Source organism: Sinohyriopsis cumingii, chromosome 2, assembly GCF_028554795.1.
Source record: "Sinohyriopsis cumingii isolate HCF-2022 chromosome 2, ASM2855479v2, whole genome shotgun sequence".
Lineage (NCBI taxonomy): Eukaryota > Metazoa > Mollusca > Bivalvia > Unionida > Unionidae > Sinohyriopsis > Sinohyriopsis cumingii.
In genome coordinates, this window is record NC_142962.1 from 121332219 (window position 1) to 121355284 (window position 23066).

Below are 23066 nucleotides of genomic sequence, written 5' to 3' on the forward strand. Positions count from 1 at the left end.
ATTCCGTTTTCGTAGGAAGCTTTATCTTTTCAAAAATGCCGTTCTAGCAGAAGGTCTGTTCACCCTCTCTGCTGCTCACATAATTCTCAATACCCTGGTTATGGTGCATCCCCATCCATATTCTCAGAGTAATTAAGGAAAAAGATCGCCAAAGTTGGTAGGCATTATATCGTCGCATTCCTTTAACGTGTTGACTTCACGACCGTGCGGTTCAGGCAAAACCGAATTTGTCATTTTGATGGAACACAGATCACAACTGTTTGATTGTCCACTACATCCTCTCGTGTGGTGTACAAAGAATGGCAAATCTTGTCAACTTCGATGACATGTAAATGAAAAACGAACTGTAACTGGGGGAGGTAATTCTGACCTAAGCTCTTCAACGATGAAAATAAGAAATTGAGTTAAGGATTTGTTGTTGGAGGAAGTTCGAATATTAGTGACTAACTTATATTTTTGTAATATATCGGATTAAGAAACGTTTATTTGACACAGAAGATGAATGAGGATACAAACATTCAGGCATATGAAGTATATTCTCTCTCTCTCTCTCTCTCTCTCTCTCTCTCTCTCTTTCTCTCTCTCTCTCTTTCTCTCTCTCTCTGGGACCCCGAGTGGCCGAGTGTTCCAGTAGCGATCTCCGTTACGGATCACTGCCAATACACCTCTGTCTCTCAGTCTGCGTGGGTTCGAGTCTCGGATTCGGCCAGTGTGGGTATGTGAGAAAGCTTGCCAGTAGCTTCTCGTGGGTCGGTGGTTCTTTCCGGGTTTTTTCCAGGTTCTTCCTCCACCATTAATACTGGCCGCCATGTATAGCCGATCGTGTGCTGAAAAACGGCATTAAACCCTACAACAACAACAACAACAACAACAACAACAACTCTCTCTCTCTCTCTCTGGTTACTAGCACAGGTGCTCGACGCGAACATGATGACGAGAACAAACAAATAATCTGAAGAAGAAAAAAAATCATACAGAGTGACAAAAATACCATATATTGCCCCCCTTGACCCGTTCTGACATAGGACCTCTCTATCATACTATATAGGGGAGAAGGTACGTAGCTTCCAAATATTTCGTTCTAGTTGTACAATGTAAGGCATAGCACATGTTCTTTTTGCTTTAGTTCTATGTCTTGCTATCCAAATAACGGCCTTGTATAGCATGTTCCGATGTCGGTGACATCGGAATGAGTAATTAAAGTTTCAGGAACACATCACACACTTGATAGCCTATATCGATACTATTCCACTAATTTATGTGTAATTAATATACTTACTATGCTTTCTTTATCCTGGAGGAATGAAAATATGATGCTAGCATTTTCACGATCCGCAGACATACATTTGAATTTGTTGCAGTGCAATGGTAGTTGAGGTATGCCGAAGTGAGTTCATGTATGTTCATGTTGGGGATATGTTTTTTGAACGAAATGAACCGTTGCTTACAGTTCCTATAGGCATAATATATTTGTATTCGTTTCATTCAAGAATAATATTTCAACTTAACCCTATTTCGGGAGAAAAGACATTAGAGTAAGTAAAGTCTGACTAAAACAGTATGACTTTACTTTGTAGAAAAGCGACGTTTTTTTAGTTGTCAGTTGTGTGAAATATTCCTGAAATTTGACTTTCATAACGATGTTAGTCGACATCAAACACGATACACAGTGCTGTTGGTTAGGCTGTAAGACCATGACACTCACAACATAAATATCAGCATTGAGGTCTTACATGTAGGACTAATCAATCTATCCTCTCTGCGCCATCTGGTGCTTGATGCGACAGCAAGGGAGCACCATTTTGGTCTTTCGGTGCAGTTATGGGGGCGGTCTGTAGTGTGAGGCCTCTGGTCTTGAGTTCTCACTCCACGGTTTGGCGCCAGGTCTCTTTGGGTCTGCCACGGTTCCTTTTCCCCTGTGGAGTCCATCTCAGTGCCACCCTTGGTAGTGAGTCAGGGGGCATTCTGCAGACGTGGCCAAGCCATCTCCATTGACAATTTGCAATGGTCTCAGCGATGGCACTTGCGCCCGCTCTGTGCCGGAGTTCCTCATTTGAAATCATGTTTGGCCAGAAGATCCTCAGAATCTGTCGCAGGCACTTGGTCTGGAAGACTTCGAGCTTGCCTTCTGTATTAGCAGTGGTCTTCCAACACTCTGACCCGTACAAAAGGATGCTCAGCACATTGCTCTTGAAGATACAGATCTTCGTGTGGGTGCTGAGGTTTGTTGTCCTCCAGATGGGTTTCAGCATTGCGAAGGCCTGGTTGGCCTTGCTGATTCTTGTGGTGACTTCCCTTGTGCAATCTCCATCCGTGGCAACCTTGCTGCCCAGGTACGTGAATTCATCTACTTCTTGCAGAGGCTGGTCGTTGATGGTGATTGGGTCGCCCACTCTAGTGTTCTTCCTCAAGACTTGAGTCTTCCCTATGTTGACTTGAAGACCTATGGTGCTTGCTGGCTGTACCAGCTGTTGTGTCTTCTGTTGGATATCTTGGTGTCTGATTGCCAGCAACCCGATGTCATCGGCATAATCCAGGTCATCCAGCATTGAGGTCAGTGTCCATTGTATTCCTTGCCTCCTGCCCTCATATAGGACTAATATATGGTAAAACTTTGCAAAAATCAGATGTTTTGGAGCCCGTAACTTAAGTTTGGTACAACACAGAAAAGTCAATGATGGCTTGATGAATAGAAAATATCTCAGAAGTAAAAGAAGCCATATAGTATGATCATGTGTCTTTAAAGACGAAAATAGCAGAAGGAAATCGAGGGTCATGGGTGGAACAAAGTATTTGGAAGTTATGTGCCTTCTCTCTTTAAATAGTATGATAGAGATGGTCCTATGTCAGAACAGGCCATGTGGGTAATCTAAGGTATTTGTCACTCTGTATGATTTTTTCCCTTCAGATTATTGTGTTTTTTTATCAACATCATGCTTGCGTTGATCCCCTGTGGTTACTAAAAACACAGAATTATACAAAAACACTGAAATACACAAATAAAACAGAAATACATACCCAAATACACATGCTCGATGCAAGCTTGATGTTGAGAAAAACAAATAATCTAAAGGGAAAAAATCATGCAGAGTGACAAAAAATTGTCACCCATACGAAAGAGAAATACATGTATAGCTGTTTTGCTAACCTGACTTTTCCTATCTCAGTCTAGCCATCTCAGACCAGTTGTCTCAGACAAGGTGTCTGCACACTCAGAACTACTTTTAAAAAAAGAAACCCTTGTTGTCTTCTGCTGTGCCTGACATAGTTGTTCTAAAATCAAACAACAACAACAACAAATATATAACAAAAACTTAGTAACTTAAGGTAAATCCATCTTTGAGAATACACCATACAAAAAAGTTTTGAGAGAGACAAAGACACACATGCATTTAATGTTGAGCTTTTTGGTATTGAACGAAATGAAATGCTGCTTACAGTTTCAAATAGGCATAATATATATTTTTATTCATTTCATTAAAGAATAATATTTCAACTTAAAACCCGATTTTGGCATTCCTGGCATTTCATTGCTTTCCAGCCAACTGAATGTAGGCCAATGAAACTTGAAAACAGGTCCATTTCTTTTGTGAGGATTTGAATTTATTAGAGAAAAGACATCAGGGTAAGTAAAATCTGACAAAAACATTATGACTTTGCTTTGTAGAAAAGCATCGTTATTAGTTGCCAGTTGTATGTGATATTTCTGAAAATTTGACTTTTGTTACAATGTTAGTCGACATCAAAATACGCTACACAGCGCCATTAGTTAGACGGTAAGACCTATCACCCCCCAGAACAAAAATATCGGGTGATGTGTCTTACATTGTAGGACTAGATTACCCCCGTGACCCGTTCTGACATAGGACCATCTCTATCATGCTGTATAAGTAAGAAGGTACATAACTTCCAAATATTTGGTTCCACCCTTGACCCTCAATTTCTTTCTGTTATTTCTGTCTTTAAAGGCATATGACCATATGTGGCTTGTTTTACTCCAGATATATTTTTTTGTTCATCAAGCCATCATTGACTTTTCTGCATTTTACCAAACTGAAGTTACAGGCTCCAAAACGTGCGATTTTCATGAATTTTGACCGCTGAGACAGGTTGGAGTTCATGTGACAACTGGTGAAAAGAGCTACATGTACCATGCTTGCGACTCTGCGATACATATGTGATAAACATACTTGTTTCATTTAAAAAAACTGAAACTTTGCTTAACTGACCTTGGCATTCCTCATCTATCATGGCTTTTCATCCAACTGAATGACAATCAACAGTTTGAAAAATGCAGGTACTTCATCTGGAAGTTTTGTGATGACAACTAAGACAAAGATCACTAAACAATTAGGAACAAACAGACATTGGAAAAACTATATAAGTACAGTGTATTGAAATTTAGAACAATGATTATTGTTTTATTTAAACTTGGAAAAGGTGCCTACACATGTCCACATTGAACTACTCTTTAAAGCAGTATGTTAGGTAAATACTACAACACTTAACCAATAATATGACAACATAATGTTGTACATGCACAGTTATCAAAAACAGAGTAAGAAAAATTGAAATATGCTACAAGGCTCTCCCCCTCAAAACATAATTCTTGCTACATTTTTTAAAATATATATATATATATATATATATATATATATATATATATATATATATATATATATATATATATATATTAGGTACTTAGCACTTAAAGTGAAGGACTAAGGCAGCTCAGTTCTATTCACAAGTCAATTTTGGGAAAATTTTTAACAGAAAATTTAACCGGGGGGAAAAAGGTACAGGGGTCAGCAACACAAAACAGCATGGTCAGCCAATCAAAAACATATTTTCAAGGTGTCTAAGGTGTCTGTTCATAGACACAATTCTCATTTATGTGGGAGTGTTAACAAGATCCCACATAGTTTCTTGTTTCAACAAAGATATATGTATATGGAAAAAGTGTTGGATATATTTTTGAATAAATCTATTTTCTGTTGTATGATTGGAAGAACTGATCATTAATGAAATAAATGCTTTCAATTTTAGAAAATCCATCCAACAGATTTTATCAATGTGCCACTTGAGGAAGGGCAGGTAAAGAAAAAGCAGCCAAGAAGAATTCTGCATTTCAGTGATGGTATTTTGGAAGAGTATTCCACTGATGAAGAGGATGATGCTGACCAGACTCCACCTGAGCCATCTGTTGATCCTGTGAGATTATTGGGCTAATTTTGATCAACTCTGTTGGATTATTATATTTATAACATGCACTAAAATCTGAACAGTATTAATCCAGATCTGGCATTTCATTAGTATAAAATTGAAATCAGTATTAATCCAGACTGGCATTTCAGTAGTATAAAACTGAACAGTATTAATCTAGGTCTGGCATTTCGTTAGTATTAAACTGAACAGTATTAATGCAGGTGTGGCATTTGAAATTTGACACCAGATCTTATGTTGGCCAAAACCTTGAAATACAGCTAAAATATATTTCCAAATTTGAAGTGAGATTTGGTTTTAATGGGGGGGGGGGTAGTGTAAAATTTAAATTTGGGATTGGAATTTGTTTTGGTGCTCAGAGTAGTGGAATTTTGTTTTACTGGAGAAAAAATGGTGATATTAAAGTAGGTAAAATTCAGCACCAAACTAAAAGAATGTGAATCTTGGGGGATTTTGGTATAGCAGAGGTTTGGTTTTAAGGGGTTTCATTATATATTCATGACATATAATGATATATGTGTCATTATTATTGAATGCCAGATTAATAATGAACTTGCTTAGGTATTTTGTTTATGTTCTTCAATTCACAGATTTATCTATTGTACAACTCTTTGAGTCTTGTTCAAAGTACATCATGCCCATTTGTATTCCGTCATTGTTTATCAACAAAATGCTATTCTAAGTTTGTAAATGCTATGCATCTAAACAAAAATTTGGCTGGTGTTCAGTTCAGGATAGAATTTTCTAAACGATTTTTAAAATGTTGGAACATTGGAAATTCCCCATAAAATGCTGGGTCTACATGTTGTTTACCACATTTTTTAGTATAATTTTAGTAACAGACCTTCTAATATTTTGTAAATATTTGGAACCTTCCAGAATGAAATTTTCCATTATGTAATAGTTTGGTTTAGAAAATGCTAAACGTGACCTGTGGTCAAGTATAGGACTATTCTTGTTTATGTAGACATTATTCATTCATGCTGTAAGACCTGAACAGAATCAGTTGTATTATTGTTGTGTCTAATATTTAATTTGGGCTGGAATTTAGTTATTCAGATTATTCAATTCAAGTTCTTCTTCTCTGGAAATACAGAGTGCTCAAAAATTACATTCTTGGAAGTAGAGACCCTAGATTTATAGTGAAATACAAATGAGGATATATTCTTGGATTGTAAATACTGTGATTAAACAAAAGACTTTTGGCACATCACTACAACACAGGCCATCACAGGTTGGATTTGTTTTGGAATACCATTAGAGTTCACTCACAGCTTTATTCTTTAGGACTTATGTTAGTAATTCTAGGATTATTTGTGATTTAATTTGCAATACTGTAGTTTTTTTTTTTTAAATTTTCACTTTGTATTCTAGGGAAATAAATTATTTGTTAAATTTTAAGAAGCATGTTGCTTCTCGCACTTTTATATTACTTATTTACAGACCATGGGGTTGTAATACAATGTGTAACTGATTCTAAGTAAGAATACATATCATTTGACTTTTAACATGGTACCATAATGGTCATCACAGTAATCTTGTCGTGGCTATATGGGTGATGAAATTGACATGTGTTTATCACTTAAACACTTTTGCAGTATGTATATGATTCTTACCACCAATATTTCAACAAATTATAATGGCATTTGAAAGCAAGATCAAACTGACCTTCAATTTAGGTCAAAGGTCCTTGTAATTTTGCACTTTTCTGGGCTTATGAACACCTTACAGACTTGTACAAATGCCAGGGACCATCCGAGGTAGCAACTAGTCACTATTTATTAAAAACTTTTATTTAAATTAGCGGAAGTGGTATTTGTTTTGTACCATATTGCTGGCTATCAAGTTGAATTATTTAAGAATGCAGACAGGTATCATTGAGTTGAGGAAGCCACAGTGATGGTTTTTGCAGTTTGATTACTTCATCCACTCAGTGTTATTAAAACTTAATCATCAGTAATTGACTAATTAGGGTCATGCTGTCTTACTCATGGAAATTTCTAATTATCTAATTAGTGTCTTGATCTCCTAGTAATGGAAAATTCTAATTATCTAATTATGGTTATGTTATCCAAGTCATGGGAATTTTTAGCCGCATGGCCTTAGTGAAGTAATGAAGTTTAGACTCCTTCAGAATGGCAAAGATACATAGTGTTATTTTGAGCATTAAATGTATAACTGGCAGTTTAATAACTATAAACACCAATACTTGCAGTTTATATTTTTGAAATCAAATTCAGCAAGATTAGCTAATTTACTTATTTTGCAGAAGTAAACTAAGAGGTTGAACAGAACAACTCATTTTACTGAAACTGGTTTTTGGGGAGCATCTGTATCCCTGTGTTGAACTCATTATCCAAGTGTTGCGGGTTGTATACTCCAGCCCAGATCAACTGCCTCAATTTGTCTTTGGGAAAGATATTTTGTTCCCATTGCATGAAATAGTCAAAATTGTTACAACCAACAAAAGCAAAAAGAATAAATAAATTGGTTCCCTGCTTTCCAGTCATTTAGTTAAACAGTGCTACTGTTTGCAAATACCATGTGACGTCATGGTCATCCTTATTTTAAATTGTCATTTCAGTGATTTTTGGGTTGATGAATGCCACTAGGTGAGTAATTTGAACTGTGCAAAGTGGGAACATGTCCAAGTTCCTTCAGTAAATGGTTCAAGAACATGTACACTGTATCAAGATATCTTACCTCAGATAATCAATATGCAATAACAGTTCGTATTTTTAGTCATAAACTTAAGTTAAATTAAAAAGAAAATGCTCTATATTAGGTATAATAAACAAACAGAAAGAAATAGTTTTACAGCAAAGCAGCAGCTACCAGCATTACTACTACTTTTACTATTATTACACTCAATCCTAGACCACTCCAGTGGCTTAAGTGGGTAGAGTGTCTGACTTAGATGTAGGAGGTCGCAGGTTTGAACCCGGGCTGAGTCATACCAAAGACTTATTAAAAATGGTGCTTGCAGCTGCCTCACATTGCACTCAGCATTAACAGGTTAGTGTTAGGACTGGTCAGCCTGGTGTCAGGAAAATATAACTATGTGGGACATGATGCTGTGTGTCTGCAGCATGATGCCTCAGTGCTAGACATCACTATAAACTGCCACACAGCAGACATCATAGCAATATGACTGAAAAATGGTTAAGGCTATGTTAATATTCCAAATTGCACACACCCAGTTCTATGATTATTATTATTGTAAAGCATATAATTTTGGTATCATCATCAAAATTAACAAGTCTACCGATGGTCTTTTACTCCTCCTGAAGGGGAAAGTGATTTCTCCTAAATTTGAGAACTTTCAATAGTCTCTGATAACAAAATTTATCTTTATCGGTTTTGTATTCAGTTGTATTCAAAAAATAAGTCAGCACTCTGATATTAATGTTATGATCAAAGGTTGTGACCTGTTTTTTTGATAGTTTTTAATGGCTTGTGGGAAAAGTAACAAACATTAGTATGAATGGATAATTATGAAATCCAGTTTGTGGATATAGATTAAGAATACTATGAATGATGTCTTGTATTTATTTTGTTGCAAAGAATAATATTTATAGATATAATGAAACTTAGCATGTGGGTATATATTGACATTGTCTGCGCCAGTTTAGTTCAGAGATCTTCTTGCCTAGACATTGGGTTCACAGTCATAGATGACAATGAATTTTGTACTGCATTTACAGTTATCTTGAGAACATGTTAATTCAGTCATGTAAGAAACTATTTTTATTACCAGATTTGGTATGTGGGAGTTTTTCAAGAATACTCAACAATTAAAAAGAATAAAATGACAGGAAAAACTGAGTTTTTGTGGATTCCTGTTGTTATTTTTTCAGTACCATAATTCATCTTGCCCCTTTCCAATCTGCATTTACTGCTGTAAACTTGGCACATGGTCCAGAAAACAGTCATTGTGTGTCAGTAAGACACGAACATGAGTGGAAAAGTGATTCTTAGAGAATATACATTTACAAACATAATCACTTTATGAAGATTCATTGCAATGTTTTACCTAGAGTAAAAAATTGCGAAAATCCTGTGAAAAGTCATGTGGTGGACACATTTGTTTTACATCTTTACACCCATTGTCTTTTTTGACCTGGTTGACAATGGTGATATCAAGCTGAGGACTACGGAAGCACCCCTATTATCCCCATTAACTACACGTTAATAGCAGGTTATGTAGTGAAAGCATAGTTTCAAGGATTTTATCATTGTTGAATAGACTGTATCTCTTTCTGTATATTAGACTGAACATTACTTATTGCAAACGTGAGGGTTTCAGACTGAGTCTATGCTTTCTGCTGGATGCAAAATGGCAACAGAAAATCAGTTTGCTATAAGTGACCATGATTGAATATACAGATATACAGTCATATTTCTCTTTTCCATTATGGATGGTACGTTGCCCATCATGATAGTATAAGGCAGGTTTTTTTATATGATGTAACTAAACTGTTATTTTTGCATATAAAATGACAAATATGTCAGATGTATGCTGTTCTTAACCTTTTTACGATTTGAACATTAAAAAAGTTACATCAGTTTGTACAAGTCACAAGAATCTGATTTGGTTCATCTTCAGCTTTTGTTTGCCTAGAATATAAAGAAATAGTGTGTTGTGACAAAGAGTAAAGGGAGATAAATGATGATTGCTGGTACTTTTCACATGGATTATCTATAATCATGTGTGTCAATAGTGTAACAATCTAAATGAAGTTCAGCTGATTCAGTTATAAATCTCATTCGTAGCTGAAGTAAAATATGAATGAATCTTTATTTCATCTATTAATGAATGCCAGTTTATAAAAATGGTATTGTACTCATTGTGTTAAAAAAATGCAACATCCTGAAATATTTCTGACGTCCAGTTTTCAAAATATGATGTGTCTGATTGACATTGTTTAAATGTTTCACAGGTAATAAGAATGACTATTCAGTAGGAAATTCATGGAGCATGACATTTTAATTTTCTGCTTACTACATATGATGGAATTTGTATGGTTTTATTTTTGCAGTGTTTGTGACTAGGTCACTAATTATAACAATGCATTATCACAAAAGAGAATAAATAGTTTAAGAAATGGAAAATTTGCAAATATTAAACATGAAAATGTTTAAATCAAGAAATGACAAAATGTTATAATTTATCCCAAAAACCTGCCGTAAAATATATACAAATTTACTTATACTTTTTAATGCGAATGAAATGTAGACATGAAATCATACTGAAGAGTTCTTCATCTTCCATTTTCAGAAAGCTCTCTCCTGGGGACCTTGGGTATGGCATTACATGCTAAAGACAGCCAAAGGGACTTTGTGGGGTGAGTAATATGTACATGTGAAAAGTTTAATTGAACCAAGAAATTGATAATTGGGAGTGCATTATAGTTAAGTGAAATCAAGGTTAAAAAAATGACAACTCAGATAGAAAATGTCTTGCTGAACATTCCTTTAAAATTTTATTGAAATTGAAATTTGAACTAAAAAGATTGCCAGATGGTATATTTTGTCGCCAATAAGGGAAAGAAATCGCAATTTGTGACATTGGTGAAGCCCAGTGCGATCCCTGGAATTTATAATTACTGCTAGGAAAGTATTTAAATATAGCGTAGTAGTAAGTCAAAGATTTGAACAAGTTTAACAGGTTTTTATCCCTCCAAAAAAGTCAACAAAAATTTCAGAGAAATTTTTCTTTTGTGTTAACTACTGGAGATAAAACAACATCATTATAACCAACCAGGTAAAGATAAGAAATATGCACTTTACATGAATTTTTAACGATGTTACAAATTTAGCTTGAATTATGGACTTAGTTTTTCGGCAGATTTTCTCATTTTTCCAGGTTTTTTAATTAGGACAGCAACATTGTTTTACATTCAAGATGAAACCTTTTTAAAAGATCAACAGCTATTATCCAAAACAAAAAAAACATTTCCATTTTTCTACCTAATTAGTATACTGCTGAAACACACTCTCAGATACCTATTACATTAACCTAGTTGATGTGTGTTAGTTTATCTGTTAATGTTGTGGACTTAGTATACCTGCCACCAGCAATTCCATTGAATCAATGAATAATGTATATACCAGAATCATGAATAATAATAGTTGGTGGAAAATTACAGTTAAGGTTACACATCTTTCTGAAAGGGTATGTTTGTTATAGTATCGGTACCTAACAAAACCTGTATAATTTAACAGTCAAATTCAAATCTGTTTATTTGCTATGGTATAGATTTACCAGAAAAGAATTTGGTAAATCAGGTTAAAATTTATTATGAAGCTTTGAAGACTTCCCTTTTTCCTTGTTATGAGTTATTTGTAATTATTCTTCTGTGTAAAATGGTCATGCTGTGACATGTATTAGCCTATGGGCTGGCTGAATTCAACATATAATAACCACACCCTAATATAGACACCCTATGTTATCAGCTGTACTTGTCATGGACCAGAAGAGCTTATGGAGTGGTCTGTTGTTCATCGGCCATCCATTGTCTGACATTTGTTTTCTATCCATCCATCTGTTAGATTAAGATTAGTATTGCCACTCCTCCTAAACTACTTGGAGGATTGCCTTTGAACTTTGTACACACATCTATCCCTTGGTCTAGTTGGTCCTAAATGAAAATTGTGCTTTTTGGAGATCCAATAAGGCTGCCACATTGGCCATCTTAAAATTATTGTTATCGCTACTACTCATAAATAGATGGTCACATCAGCCATATCACTGAAAGACTTCTTTATGTCTAGTTGATCCTAAATGAAAATGTTAACACTCTGACATCCAATATGGCCACTATGGCAGCCATCTTAAAATTCTTGTTATCACTGCTTCTCTTGAACTGATGGTAATATCATGGGACTTCTTATGAAGTATGCTAGGTCCTAAATGAAAATGATAGGCTGATTTGATACCTTTATGGCCGTTACGGTGACCATCATGAAAATCTTTTTATTGCTAATTCTCCTATATTGATGGTCATATCAACAGTGTGCTTTCACTAAAAGACTGCTTCTGATATCTAGTTAGTCCTAAATGAAAATGGTGCAGATGTGAAGTCCAATATGACCCCTTTGGCAGGCATCTTGAAAATCTTTTTATTGCTACTCCTCCCAAATGCATTGTTGCATCAGCATGGGGTTTTTGCAGAAGACATCTTGTAAGTTGGTCCTAAATGAAAATGATGCCAATTTGACAGCCATTATGGCCACCACAGCAATCATCTTGAAAATCATGTTACGGTTGTGGAGTCTTTCATCATGTACATGGCTACTGTAAGATAAAGAAATTTGTGTTTCTTGTCACATATGTGAGTCCTTGGTTCAGACTGGCTGTACAGCAGAACTATTGCAAAAAGCTTTAGAGAAGGTCAATATAACTTGATTCTGATCATGCCCAACTTTTCATATGCCCACCTTTTGACAGCATGTATTATCCTATGACCATGTCTGTCTGTCTGCTAACATTTCCACAAGATAACTTCAGTTGTACAGAACATGCTTTTGCCAGACTTTATGTGTAAGTTCTTCCTGAAAAAGAAAAGAAGCCTGTTGATTTTGGAGTTAAAAGGTTATGATCTCTGTGACTGAAAGAAGAAAAATGTTTCCCAACAATAAATTTATTTCTACATCACAAACAAGGACCTGGCTTTGTGGATTACTTGTAATTGGGGTGGGGGAAAAGCCTATTTGTTTTAGCTATGACAGGCAAAGGTAAAGGTCCCTGGCTGAGAGAAGCAATATAGTTTCTTCACAGTAACATCGGTTTTTTATCACTGACATTGCATGTCTTGCACTTGTGGTAAGGATGAAGCCCATCAGTTTTGGGATATAAATATCAACGGTCACTGTCAATGAAAGGAGAAATGCTAATTCTGCACACAAATGTCATTTTTTTTTTACTTTGTGCCATCACCAAAAGTTGTGGATGAGAAGAAAGAAGGGTAAGAAAAAACCTATCTGAAACCGGGATCAAGAGGTCAAAGGTCAGAGTTTTTTGTTACTTAGAGAAAAAGGGCTTTTGCGGAGTTTTTTTTCTAGAGTAAGTTTCTTGAACAGAGTCTGTGGATGGCTTTTACTTACAGTTATAAGAAACCTATTTATTCTGGGCTCTGAAGGTCAGATGTCACAGCCATGATAAGCTTGGTATGAAAATAATGATTTCTGCATAGTAAGTTTAGTTACTGCATACCTTGATCAAAACCAGGTCATTGATTATTCATTGGTCAATGATAATCCAGGGTGACTAATTCCCCCCTGCAGATGACAGGGTAGATGTATAATGTACTGTCTGTTGCACTTGTTTTAGAGTAATATGTTGGGTTAAGTTTTTTAACCAAGGGTAGTCAATCTGCTTAATTCTTCATCAACCGTTGGCATATGTAGCTAGCACAAATAGTACTTTAAACTTTTGCCCTTTTATGGATGAAAAAATTACTGCTCCTAAGTAATCTAATCAATTTACCAATGAGAATACTCATTAAATACATGATTGGTGTTCATTACGACTTGCATACATTACAGACACCACGTTTTATGGAAAATCCATGTTTTCATGGTGGACCTTTTCATGCTGTGTCCTTCATGTCCAGGACATAGTGGTCATCGTATATTATTCACATAGTTGCCTGCAATGGATGGATTTTATTGCCCCAGTGAGAAGTCACAGCAGTATCATTACTTAACTGTGTAAATCCACTGCATCACATGGAACTTACCTGTCAGCTCAGCTGCAGTACACATCACTAAATGCTCTTTTTGACAATGCCATTTAATATTTAATGACTTGCCCACTAAAAGGCATAATCACATAAGTTTTGTGTGAAAGATTTCAGAATCCTGAGACTATTTAGGAGTTAAACAAAACTTTGCAAAGTTTAATCAGAACAATTTTCATATGAAAGAGGGATTCTGTTTTTATTCCACACAATGAAATATATACGTTTCCACACAATGAAATATACACGTTTCCACACAATGAAATATACAGTGCTATCCAATATGCAGCTTAAGCTTGTCTGGCCTGTTTATTACTTGTGTCCCAAATATACATGTCCATGCAACACGCTTTCTCAAGAACTAGACACATGTTTACTTTTACTATTGACCTACTGTTTTTATGCAGGCTTTACAAAGCACATGATGCCACATTCTATAACCAACAGCTTGATAAATATACTTAGGATTGCTGTTTTGGTCATCTGATAAATGGATGGATGAAAGTGATGAAAAATATGAACGCTTAAATATTTTCAGTAGGAGATAAACTTGTGTTATTCTCAGTTAGTGCATTTGAAAATTTTGTACATTACATTCTTTCAATCTACATGACAATTACTGCAGTAGCAGTTGATTTCTTGTGGACATCCATCATGTCATCATCATCTTTTGCAGTTCAACAGAAGTGTCCACTAGTATGCAAAGTTACGTGTGAAATGGGTATATGCAATGGATATGATTGTAATGGTAATGCATGTAGATTTGTTTCAAAAAAATTCTTGACAGAAAGAAACTTTTTGCCATTGAAATCACTTTTTGCATGACATGGAGCTAATAGAGTGCAACAGTCAATACAATTTATATGATTCTGTGCATTTAGAAAAGCATCATACCCTTTCATAAACAAAGTTATTTTCACAGTTAAATGTAGATGCATAGAAACATCATTCCATAGCATAGCTCATATGTCTTTTTTTATTTTAGTATATAAAGCCACTTTATTCTTTTAGAGTAAAGTTTAGAAAGAATTATGACATACATCTCATAATGTTATTGTTTTTGATTGTACATGTCCAATAAAAATAGTGCAGTGTTCATTTTTAATTTTTAATATTTTTTTAGTTTGATATGCATTACTGTCTGCAATAATTTCTTTAAACTGAGTCTTGAAAATAATATGGAAATAAAGAGAAACAATAACAAATTAATTGATAAATGCCACAAGAAATGATACCATTGTATGGGCCATCCATTTAGTATGTTCACAAAAATCTGGCTAATCTTGACCTCTCTGTCCCTGTACAAATGCATACTTTTTTTTATATAAAAAAAACCACGTACATACACTTGACACACACCCCCCCCCAGTTGAATTTTATGGAATGGCCTATATGTAATCCATGCAGTAACTATCAAGGATCAATAATATTAACATGTTTAATAAAACAGATAGTCAACCAACGTTTAATGTCTGGCTGCATCAAAGAAATAAGCTGTGTAACTTTAAAAAGTTTGTTCAGTGTTTGCTAAAATTCAAATGCTGACTGAACCCAGTCAAACAGGTTACGTATTAGACAAATTATTATCAAGGTTTCAGCCCATCCCACCCACACACACCCGTTTCCTATGCGTATGTACATTATCAGTAGACACCCCCATATGCAAGCGTATGCATTTGGGTTGACCCTCTCCCCCTCCATGCATACTTACTAAATAGACAGCCCCATATTTGTTTGTACATGTAAATGTATGAAATTGACCCCTGCCAGGGTTGGGTTTGCTGCATCAGAGTTTCTCCCATCTGTTTGTTTAGTGTGTCAACTCACAGAGCAAATATAATAGAATCCATGAGGGGTGACATGAAACGCACCACAGATGCAATGAAATCCATGATGGACTTCCACTACCTTGAGTGGATTTCCACATTTCCACTAGTCTGGTGGTGGTGGTGGTGGGGAATCCACCAGGCTGAGTGGACTTCCGCTACTCATAGTGGACACTTAATCCTCTGCTTATCTGTCCATGTTTACTGGATTAAATGAACAATCCGTAAAACATGATGCATGTGCTGTAATGAGTCTAAAGAAAAAGTTTTATCAGAATGGTTTGAATTGGAAACATTGACATCTGGTATGTGTAATGTCATGTAGAGGCTGCAATCTTAATTAGTAATTAATATAATGAATCTGTTGGATCATCAGTTTCTTTCAGCTGGAACCAATCAGATATTGGAGATACTGTTTCATCTAGCTACACTTTACAAGGGTTGATGTGAAACTAAGTGAATTGATGATTCTTGTCTAGAAAACATGTTCTGGAACTAACTAATGCAAAATAGTAACAACATTTTTTTTTTTTTTACACAGCTGCAGACACCTGTGGTGAAAAGTTGGCCTGGTTGTTTGGAATTACAACTCCAAAATACCAGTATGCCATTGATGAATTTTACAGACTTAAGGAAGAAGTAAGTTTCTATTCTCATGGCAATGGGTATCATTGCTGTATAGATTTTAAACATTGTTCACCAGACTCATTACAATTATTTCTCTTGCTGAAGCTCACATTCCAGTGAAAATTCTCATCTCTGACCTAGCTTATTGAACATTCTGACATCTAAAGTTTGAAGTAACTCTGGGTGTGAGAATTATTTATTATTTTGGGGCCTAATACAGTAAATGCTGGTTTTAAAAGGAACAGTGTTTTGGGAGACTGTCTCTCATGTATAACTGGGCTTCATATTTCCTTGTCCACCTCGTCTTGAAATTAGAAATACTTCTTGTAGTCAGTCACACTTTCTAGTCCAAATTCCAGTGTCTGATTGACTAAGGTTAGTTCATTGACCATTCCAGCATTCAATTTTTTAGTTAAGAACTATTTGTATTATCAGTAGGCCAGGTGTGTTACAGTAAAATCTGGCTTGAAAACACCACTGTTTTGGTAAAATATAATTTATATCCAGGTTTCATATTCTCAAGACAGCACAAAACTCCATCTCATGCCCCAAAACCATAGCTGCCAACCCTCACGAATTTGGTGTGAATTTCACGACTTTTTCAGCGATTCACAGATTCACACCATAAGACAAAAATTCACGAATTTTCCGATCCTCAATTATTTTAAATCTTTAATAAAATAACTGATTTCCTGTTAAGCACTAGTCGTGATATTCGCAGTTGCCGAAACAGTCCGGTACTGCTGGTCAAGATATTAGTAGATCTACAGCCGATTAGTACAGTTGGCCCAGTCGCAAGCATTTTAGCCTATTTTAATCTATATGTATAAGAGTAGTTTTACAAATGCTTTTGAGAGAAACTGGGGCCTAACCGGAAATTTGCTCCTCGCATGCGTCAAAACACTGATTCGAGTTACCGTTCAGCATCGTATGTAAGATTTTGAAAATGTCTTCACCACCAAGGAAAAAGAAATGTAATACTCAAAAAGTGAAGTTTAATTTGGAATATATCAAAAATTGGCTGTGCATTCTGCCATTAAACATTGATATTCATTCATGCTTTTTGCACTCAGTGTGCCATCGCAGAGACGATGTGAGGATTCACAGATTTCAGCTCTGGAATATTTTAAACCATTGGCGGATGACCCGCAGGCTACCAGCGCTTAAGCATTATTTGTGAGTTTTCTTGTGTCGAACACAATCTACCTTTATCAGCTGGAGACCATGCTAAACATTTGTTCTGACATATGTTCCCGGACTTGAAAATCGCTTCCAAATTTTCCTGTGGAAGAACCAAAAATGCTGCAGCTCCTGTGCATTCATCACAGCAACAGTGACAGTGAAAGAGTATTTTCTTTAGTGAGGAAAAATAAGACAGACTTTAGGGCCTCCTTAGCTGCAGAAAATTTGTCAGCAATTTTAGTCCCCAAGATCAACCAGCAGGCAAGAAGTCGGAACTGTTAGAAAACAAATCTACGATCAAGCAGTTGAGGAAGTTCAAGTTTGCCACAGTATCATGTCTTGATAAATAAATATTTCTGCATATATGTAGTGTTTTATATTTATTTTGCGAACTTGATATAGTGTAGTATTGACGGTCGGAGTAGTCAGAGTGGATGGAGTTATTGTCATGGTATTTTTCACGAATTCATGTCCAAATTCACGACTTTTTATCCCTATTTTCACTAATTGTGAGACTGGAAGGTTGGCAGCTATGCAAAACCCTTAAATGAGGTAGCACACTTGTTGGTCATATCAATTCAGCAGTCTGAGAAAATGACCCAAGTTGAGTAAGGTAGAGTTTCTGCTCAGAAAGTTTTGAGAATACGAGTCCTGATCTCCACCTGACCTGCATTGTGAGACTACCTATCTTGAGAGACCATTTCTTTTTTGTCATAAAGGATGATCTCGTAGGATATGATTTACTATAGGTCATGAATTTCGTTTTGATTCAGGTCATCTTGTTAGTTCTCAGTTGTTGCCTGCTATAATGACAAGTCATTAATCACCAGAAAAAGATGAAATTATGAATTCAAGTCAAAATTCATATTTGTTCTCTTTCTGAATGGCCAGTTATATGCTAGTGTTTTTGCAGTGGTGTCGACAGTGTTAAGGTAGCATGTGAAAGATTTGGAAGTCAGGTATCTTTAAGTTGGTTGCTGGGTTCAGCTGAAGCTTTGGTACAGTATTACTAACAGCTTAAGATTGCATCCAGATGTGCTATAAACACCTGTCTTTCATCCCTAAGCTTGTATCCAGATGCGCTACAAGCTCCTATCTTTCATACAGAAGCTTTTACCCACATGTGCTTTAAGTTCCTGTCTTTCATATGTTAGCTTGTACCCAGATATGGTACAAGCTTCTGTCTTTCATATTTAAGCCTGTGCCCACATATGCGACAAGTTCCAGTCTGTCTTACATAAGCTTGAACCCAGTTATGCTACAAGTCTTACTTACATAAGCTGTAACCAAATATGCTAGAAGTGTCTGGCTTACTTACATAAGCTGTAACCAAATATGCTAGAAGTGTCTGGTTTACTTACATAAGCTGTAACCAAATATGCTAGAAGTGTCTGTCTTACTTACATAAGCTGTAACCAAATATGCTAGAAGTGTCTGTCTTACTTACATAAGCTGTAAACAAGCATGCTAGAAGTTTCTGTCTTACTTACATAGGCTGTACCCAGGTATCCAGCAAGCTCATGCCTTTCGTACATAAGCTTGTACCCAGATATGCAACAGGTTCCTCCCTTTCGTACATAAGCTTGCATCGAGATATGCTACAAGTTCTGTCTTTCTCATATAAGTTGAATCCAAATATACTGCAAGTTCCTGTCTTTCTTACATAAACCTGCACCCAGGAATGCTACAAGCTCCAGTCTTTTGTTTGCATACTTGTAGTACAATATCCTACTATCTCATGTGTTTCATATATAAGCTTGTGTCCAGCTGTGCCTTTCTTACATAAGCTATATCCAGATGTGTTAGAACCTCCAGTCTTTCTTACATAAGCTATATCCAGATGTGTTAGAACCTCCAGTCTTTCTTACATAATCTGTTTCCAGATATGTTAGAACCTCCTGTCTTTCTTACATAACCTGTATCCAGATATGTTAGAACCTCCTATCTTTCTTATATAAGCTGTAGCCAGATATGTTAGAACCTCCTGTCTTTCTTACATAAGCTGTATCCAGATATGTTAGAACCTCCTGCCTTTCTTACATAAGCTGTATCCAGATATGTTAGAACCTCCTGTCTTTCTTATATAATCTGTTTACAGATATGTTAGAACCTCCTGCCTTTCTTACATAATCTGTCTCCAGATATGTTAGAACCTCCTGTCTTTCTTACATAAGCTGTATCCAGATGTATTAGAACCTCCTGTCTTTCTTACATAAGCTGTATCCAGATATGTTAGAACCTCATGTCTTTCTTACATAAGCTATATCCAGATATGTTAGAACCTCCAGCCTTTCTTATATAAGCTGTATCCAGATATATTAGAACCTCCTGTCTTTCTTACATAAGCTGTATCCAGATGTGTTAGAACCTCCTGTCTTTCTTACATAAGCTGTATCCAGATATGTTAGAACCTCCTGTCTTTCTTACATAACCTGTATCCAGATATGTTAGGACCTCCAGTCCTTCTTACATAACCTGTATCCAGATACGTTAGAAACTCCTGTCTTTTGTACATAACCTGTATCCAGATGTGTTAGAACCTCCTGTCTTTCATACGTAACCTAAATCCAGATGTGTTAGAACCTCCTGTCTTTCTTATATAACCTGTATCCAGATACGTTAGAAACTCCTGTCTTTCTTACATAACCTGTATCCATATGTGTTAGAACCTCCAGTCTTTCTTACATAACCTGTATCCAGATGTATTAGAACATCCTGTTTTTTGTACATAACCTGTATCCAGATGTGTTAGAACCTCCTGTCTTTCTTACATAACCAGTATCCAGATGTGTTAGAACCTCCTGTCTTTCTTACATAAGCTGTATCCAGATGTGTTAGAACCTTCTGTCTTTCTTACATAACCTGTATCCAGATGTGTTAGAACCTCCTGTCTTTCTTACATAACCTGTATCCAGATGTGTTAGAACCTCCTGTCTTTCTTACATAACATGTACCCAGATATGTTGGAACCTCCTGTCTTTCTTACATAACCTGTATCCAGATGTATTAGAACATCCTGTCTTTTGTACATAACCTGTATCCAGATATGTTAGAATCTCCTGACTTTCTTACTTAACCTCAATCCAGATGTATTAGAATCTCCAGTCTTTCATACATGACCTGTATCCCAGTATGCTACAAGTTCCAGTATTTCTTACATGGACAGAAATCCATATTATAGAAACACCACTATTAGGCTGGACCTGGCATCCTGCAGAACACTAGCTTATTTAAAAATAGAAAAAAGCAACTCTATTTTTTCTTGAGTCTGCTTTATATTTAGCTGCAAAAGACATAAATAAAAAGAATGTAAATGAACTTCAACACTGACGTTGGCCAGGGGAGTGGATGGATGTATGGATGGACAAATACATGGAGGACAGTGTAATTGTTAAGGTGTACTTATTTAGAGTGGTCGTTGGAATGTTTTGTATATTTTACTTGTTTATTATCATTATCTTATTGTCAGCTTTTGATTTGTTTTTCCAACAGGAAGAACGAGAAAGGGAACAACAAATGAAGTTAGAGCAAGAAATGCAAGTTCTATCGGTTGTGGATGTTCAGGTGGAGGGTTCCAAAAAGGATGGAGAAACTTTCACACAGAATATGGAGAAATTCTAGTTTTATGCTTCTTTATTGGATTCTCTGATTTAATGACCCCAGATAATGTCACTTGTTAATTAGGGAGAAATACTTGTTTTAATATTTTATTTTGTAAATATTTTAATATTATGCTGTACATAATGTTACCTATTTATTTCTGTTTATATGAAACATTAATAAAATTTGGAAAATTTGAACTTGGACAACTCTGGCAGGATGCTTTCTGTGATACTCTTGAACCTTTATGAAACAAAGCCACAATCAATGGTGTCATAGAGGTTTATGTATGGTATTTCTCTATCATGAGTTGGGGGTGGGGGGCAGGTGGAGTAGAGGTTTAAACTGAAATGGGTGAAGGGGTGGCTGACATGTTTTGTCATTGTGAATTCTTCTAAACTGCTTGGAGTACTGCAATAAAACTATAGGTATATTTATCCCAAGGTCTAGTTGGTCTTAAATGAAAATGGTGCTGCATGGATATCCAGCATGGCACCACACTGTCAGTTGGTCTTGATTAAAAGTGGTTTCCCTTGAACATCCATTAAGGCTACAATGGTGGCCATCTTGAGTAATCTTGTTATCACTACTTCTCCTTGACTCTCATCAAAAGTATTAGTGATATTTTTGGGAAAAAATTATTCAGTTTCTCAGTGAATAGGATTTTACACAGAAGTTCCCACATTTGCACAATACTGTCGAAAACAGGACTTGTATCATGAAATATACAAACAGCATGTAACACTTCTTCAGAAAGTCGAAGATATTTAACAAAAAACTTGTATGATATACCAGAGTTTACTTGTAATTATTGAAATATGCCATTACATCATTCCATTTTAAGAAAAGTCTGATTTTAATTAACTGACTTTGATGTGTTCAGCTTGAACATACAATAAAACAATCTAATTATGAATGAAGCTGTTGAATACTTGGGTTGTTTCCTAATATTTATTTATGAATACTAAATTTTACCTCGAACAATAGAAATCATTGATAGAAGATTGATTCATGTCTGACATTTCCAGATTGAATTAAACTTTTATTAAATCAAATTCTAATGAGAGTATTTTATTAAAAATTCTAACAACCTACATATGTTGCTCTATCATAAAATGCCATATTGATAACAACAACACTGAATATACTTTTCTTCACCTCTATATTTATCTTGGGCATATTTAATAAAAAATAGTTTTGGAGCTTTTGTACTCAACAAAATGGGTTTAACCAAAATATCACATACATCACAACATCCTGGCTGACTCTTCGATCAAAATGTTACAAAAATTGGAACAATGGGACCAATGGTCTTTTTTCAAATTTAGGTGACTTTTATGTAATTTAATTATTTTAAAATTATGTACAGTTGGTAAGTGGCGGTGAAAAATTGACAAATCTACAAAAAAGATTAATATTAAGATTAAAGCAAACCAATGCAAATATTATTCAGAAATGTAACTCCTTTTAAAAGTCAAAATTGTTTTCCAATCGGTGGTGACATTTTTATTTTTCTGTTGACATTTATATATTGGTTGTGTGAAGCTTGTTTCATTTCAGATAACTATATGCTCTCCCCATGCACATAAGAAGCATCTTTGCAATATCTTTTCCTGGCATTATTCCCAAGTCCAAGGATATTATTCGCTCATCCAATTAGTAATTGAAATGCCAAATAATTGCAGTAATTAGAGGTCTAAAATAATTTTAAGAAAACACCATGATCTCAGTCTGAAACCTTAGTCCACTTCCAGCAGAATATCATTCCTCTTTTCCTTGGCCTTCTAGCACTTCTGCATGTCACTTGTATGCTGAGCATTTTAGCTTTTAAATTTTGGGGCATTTCTACTGTCAATCATCCTTTTTT

The 23066-nt window shown here is 35.5% G+C and overlaps 1 protein-coding gene across 1 annotated transcript; it reads left to right on the forward strand.

The window, feature by feature from the left end:
• Positions 1–374: 374 nt before the first annotated feature.
• LOC149805713 (protein FAM177A-like) lies at positions 375–22115 on the forward strand. Its single transcript, XM_089950387.1, has 5 exons — positions 375–531; positions 5047–5211; positions 10502–10568; positions 16332–16429; positions 21092–22115. Exons 1-5 carry the CDS (start codon positions 499–501, stop codon positions 21218–21220), a joined length of 492 nt encoding a protein of 163 aa, XP_089806513.1. The 5' UTR covers positions 375–498; the 3' UTR covers positions 21221–22115.
• Positions 22116–23066: the final 951 nt, after the last annotated feature.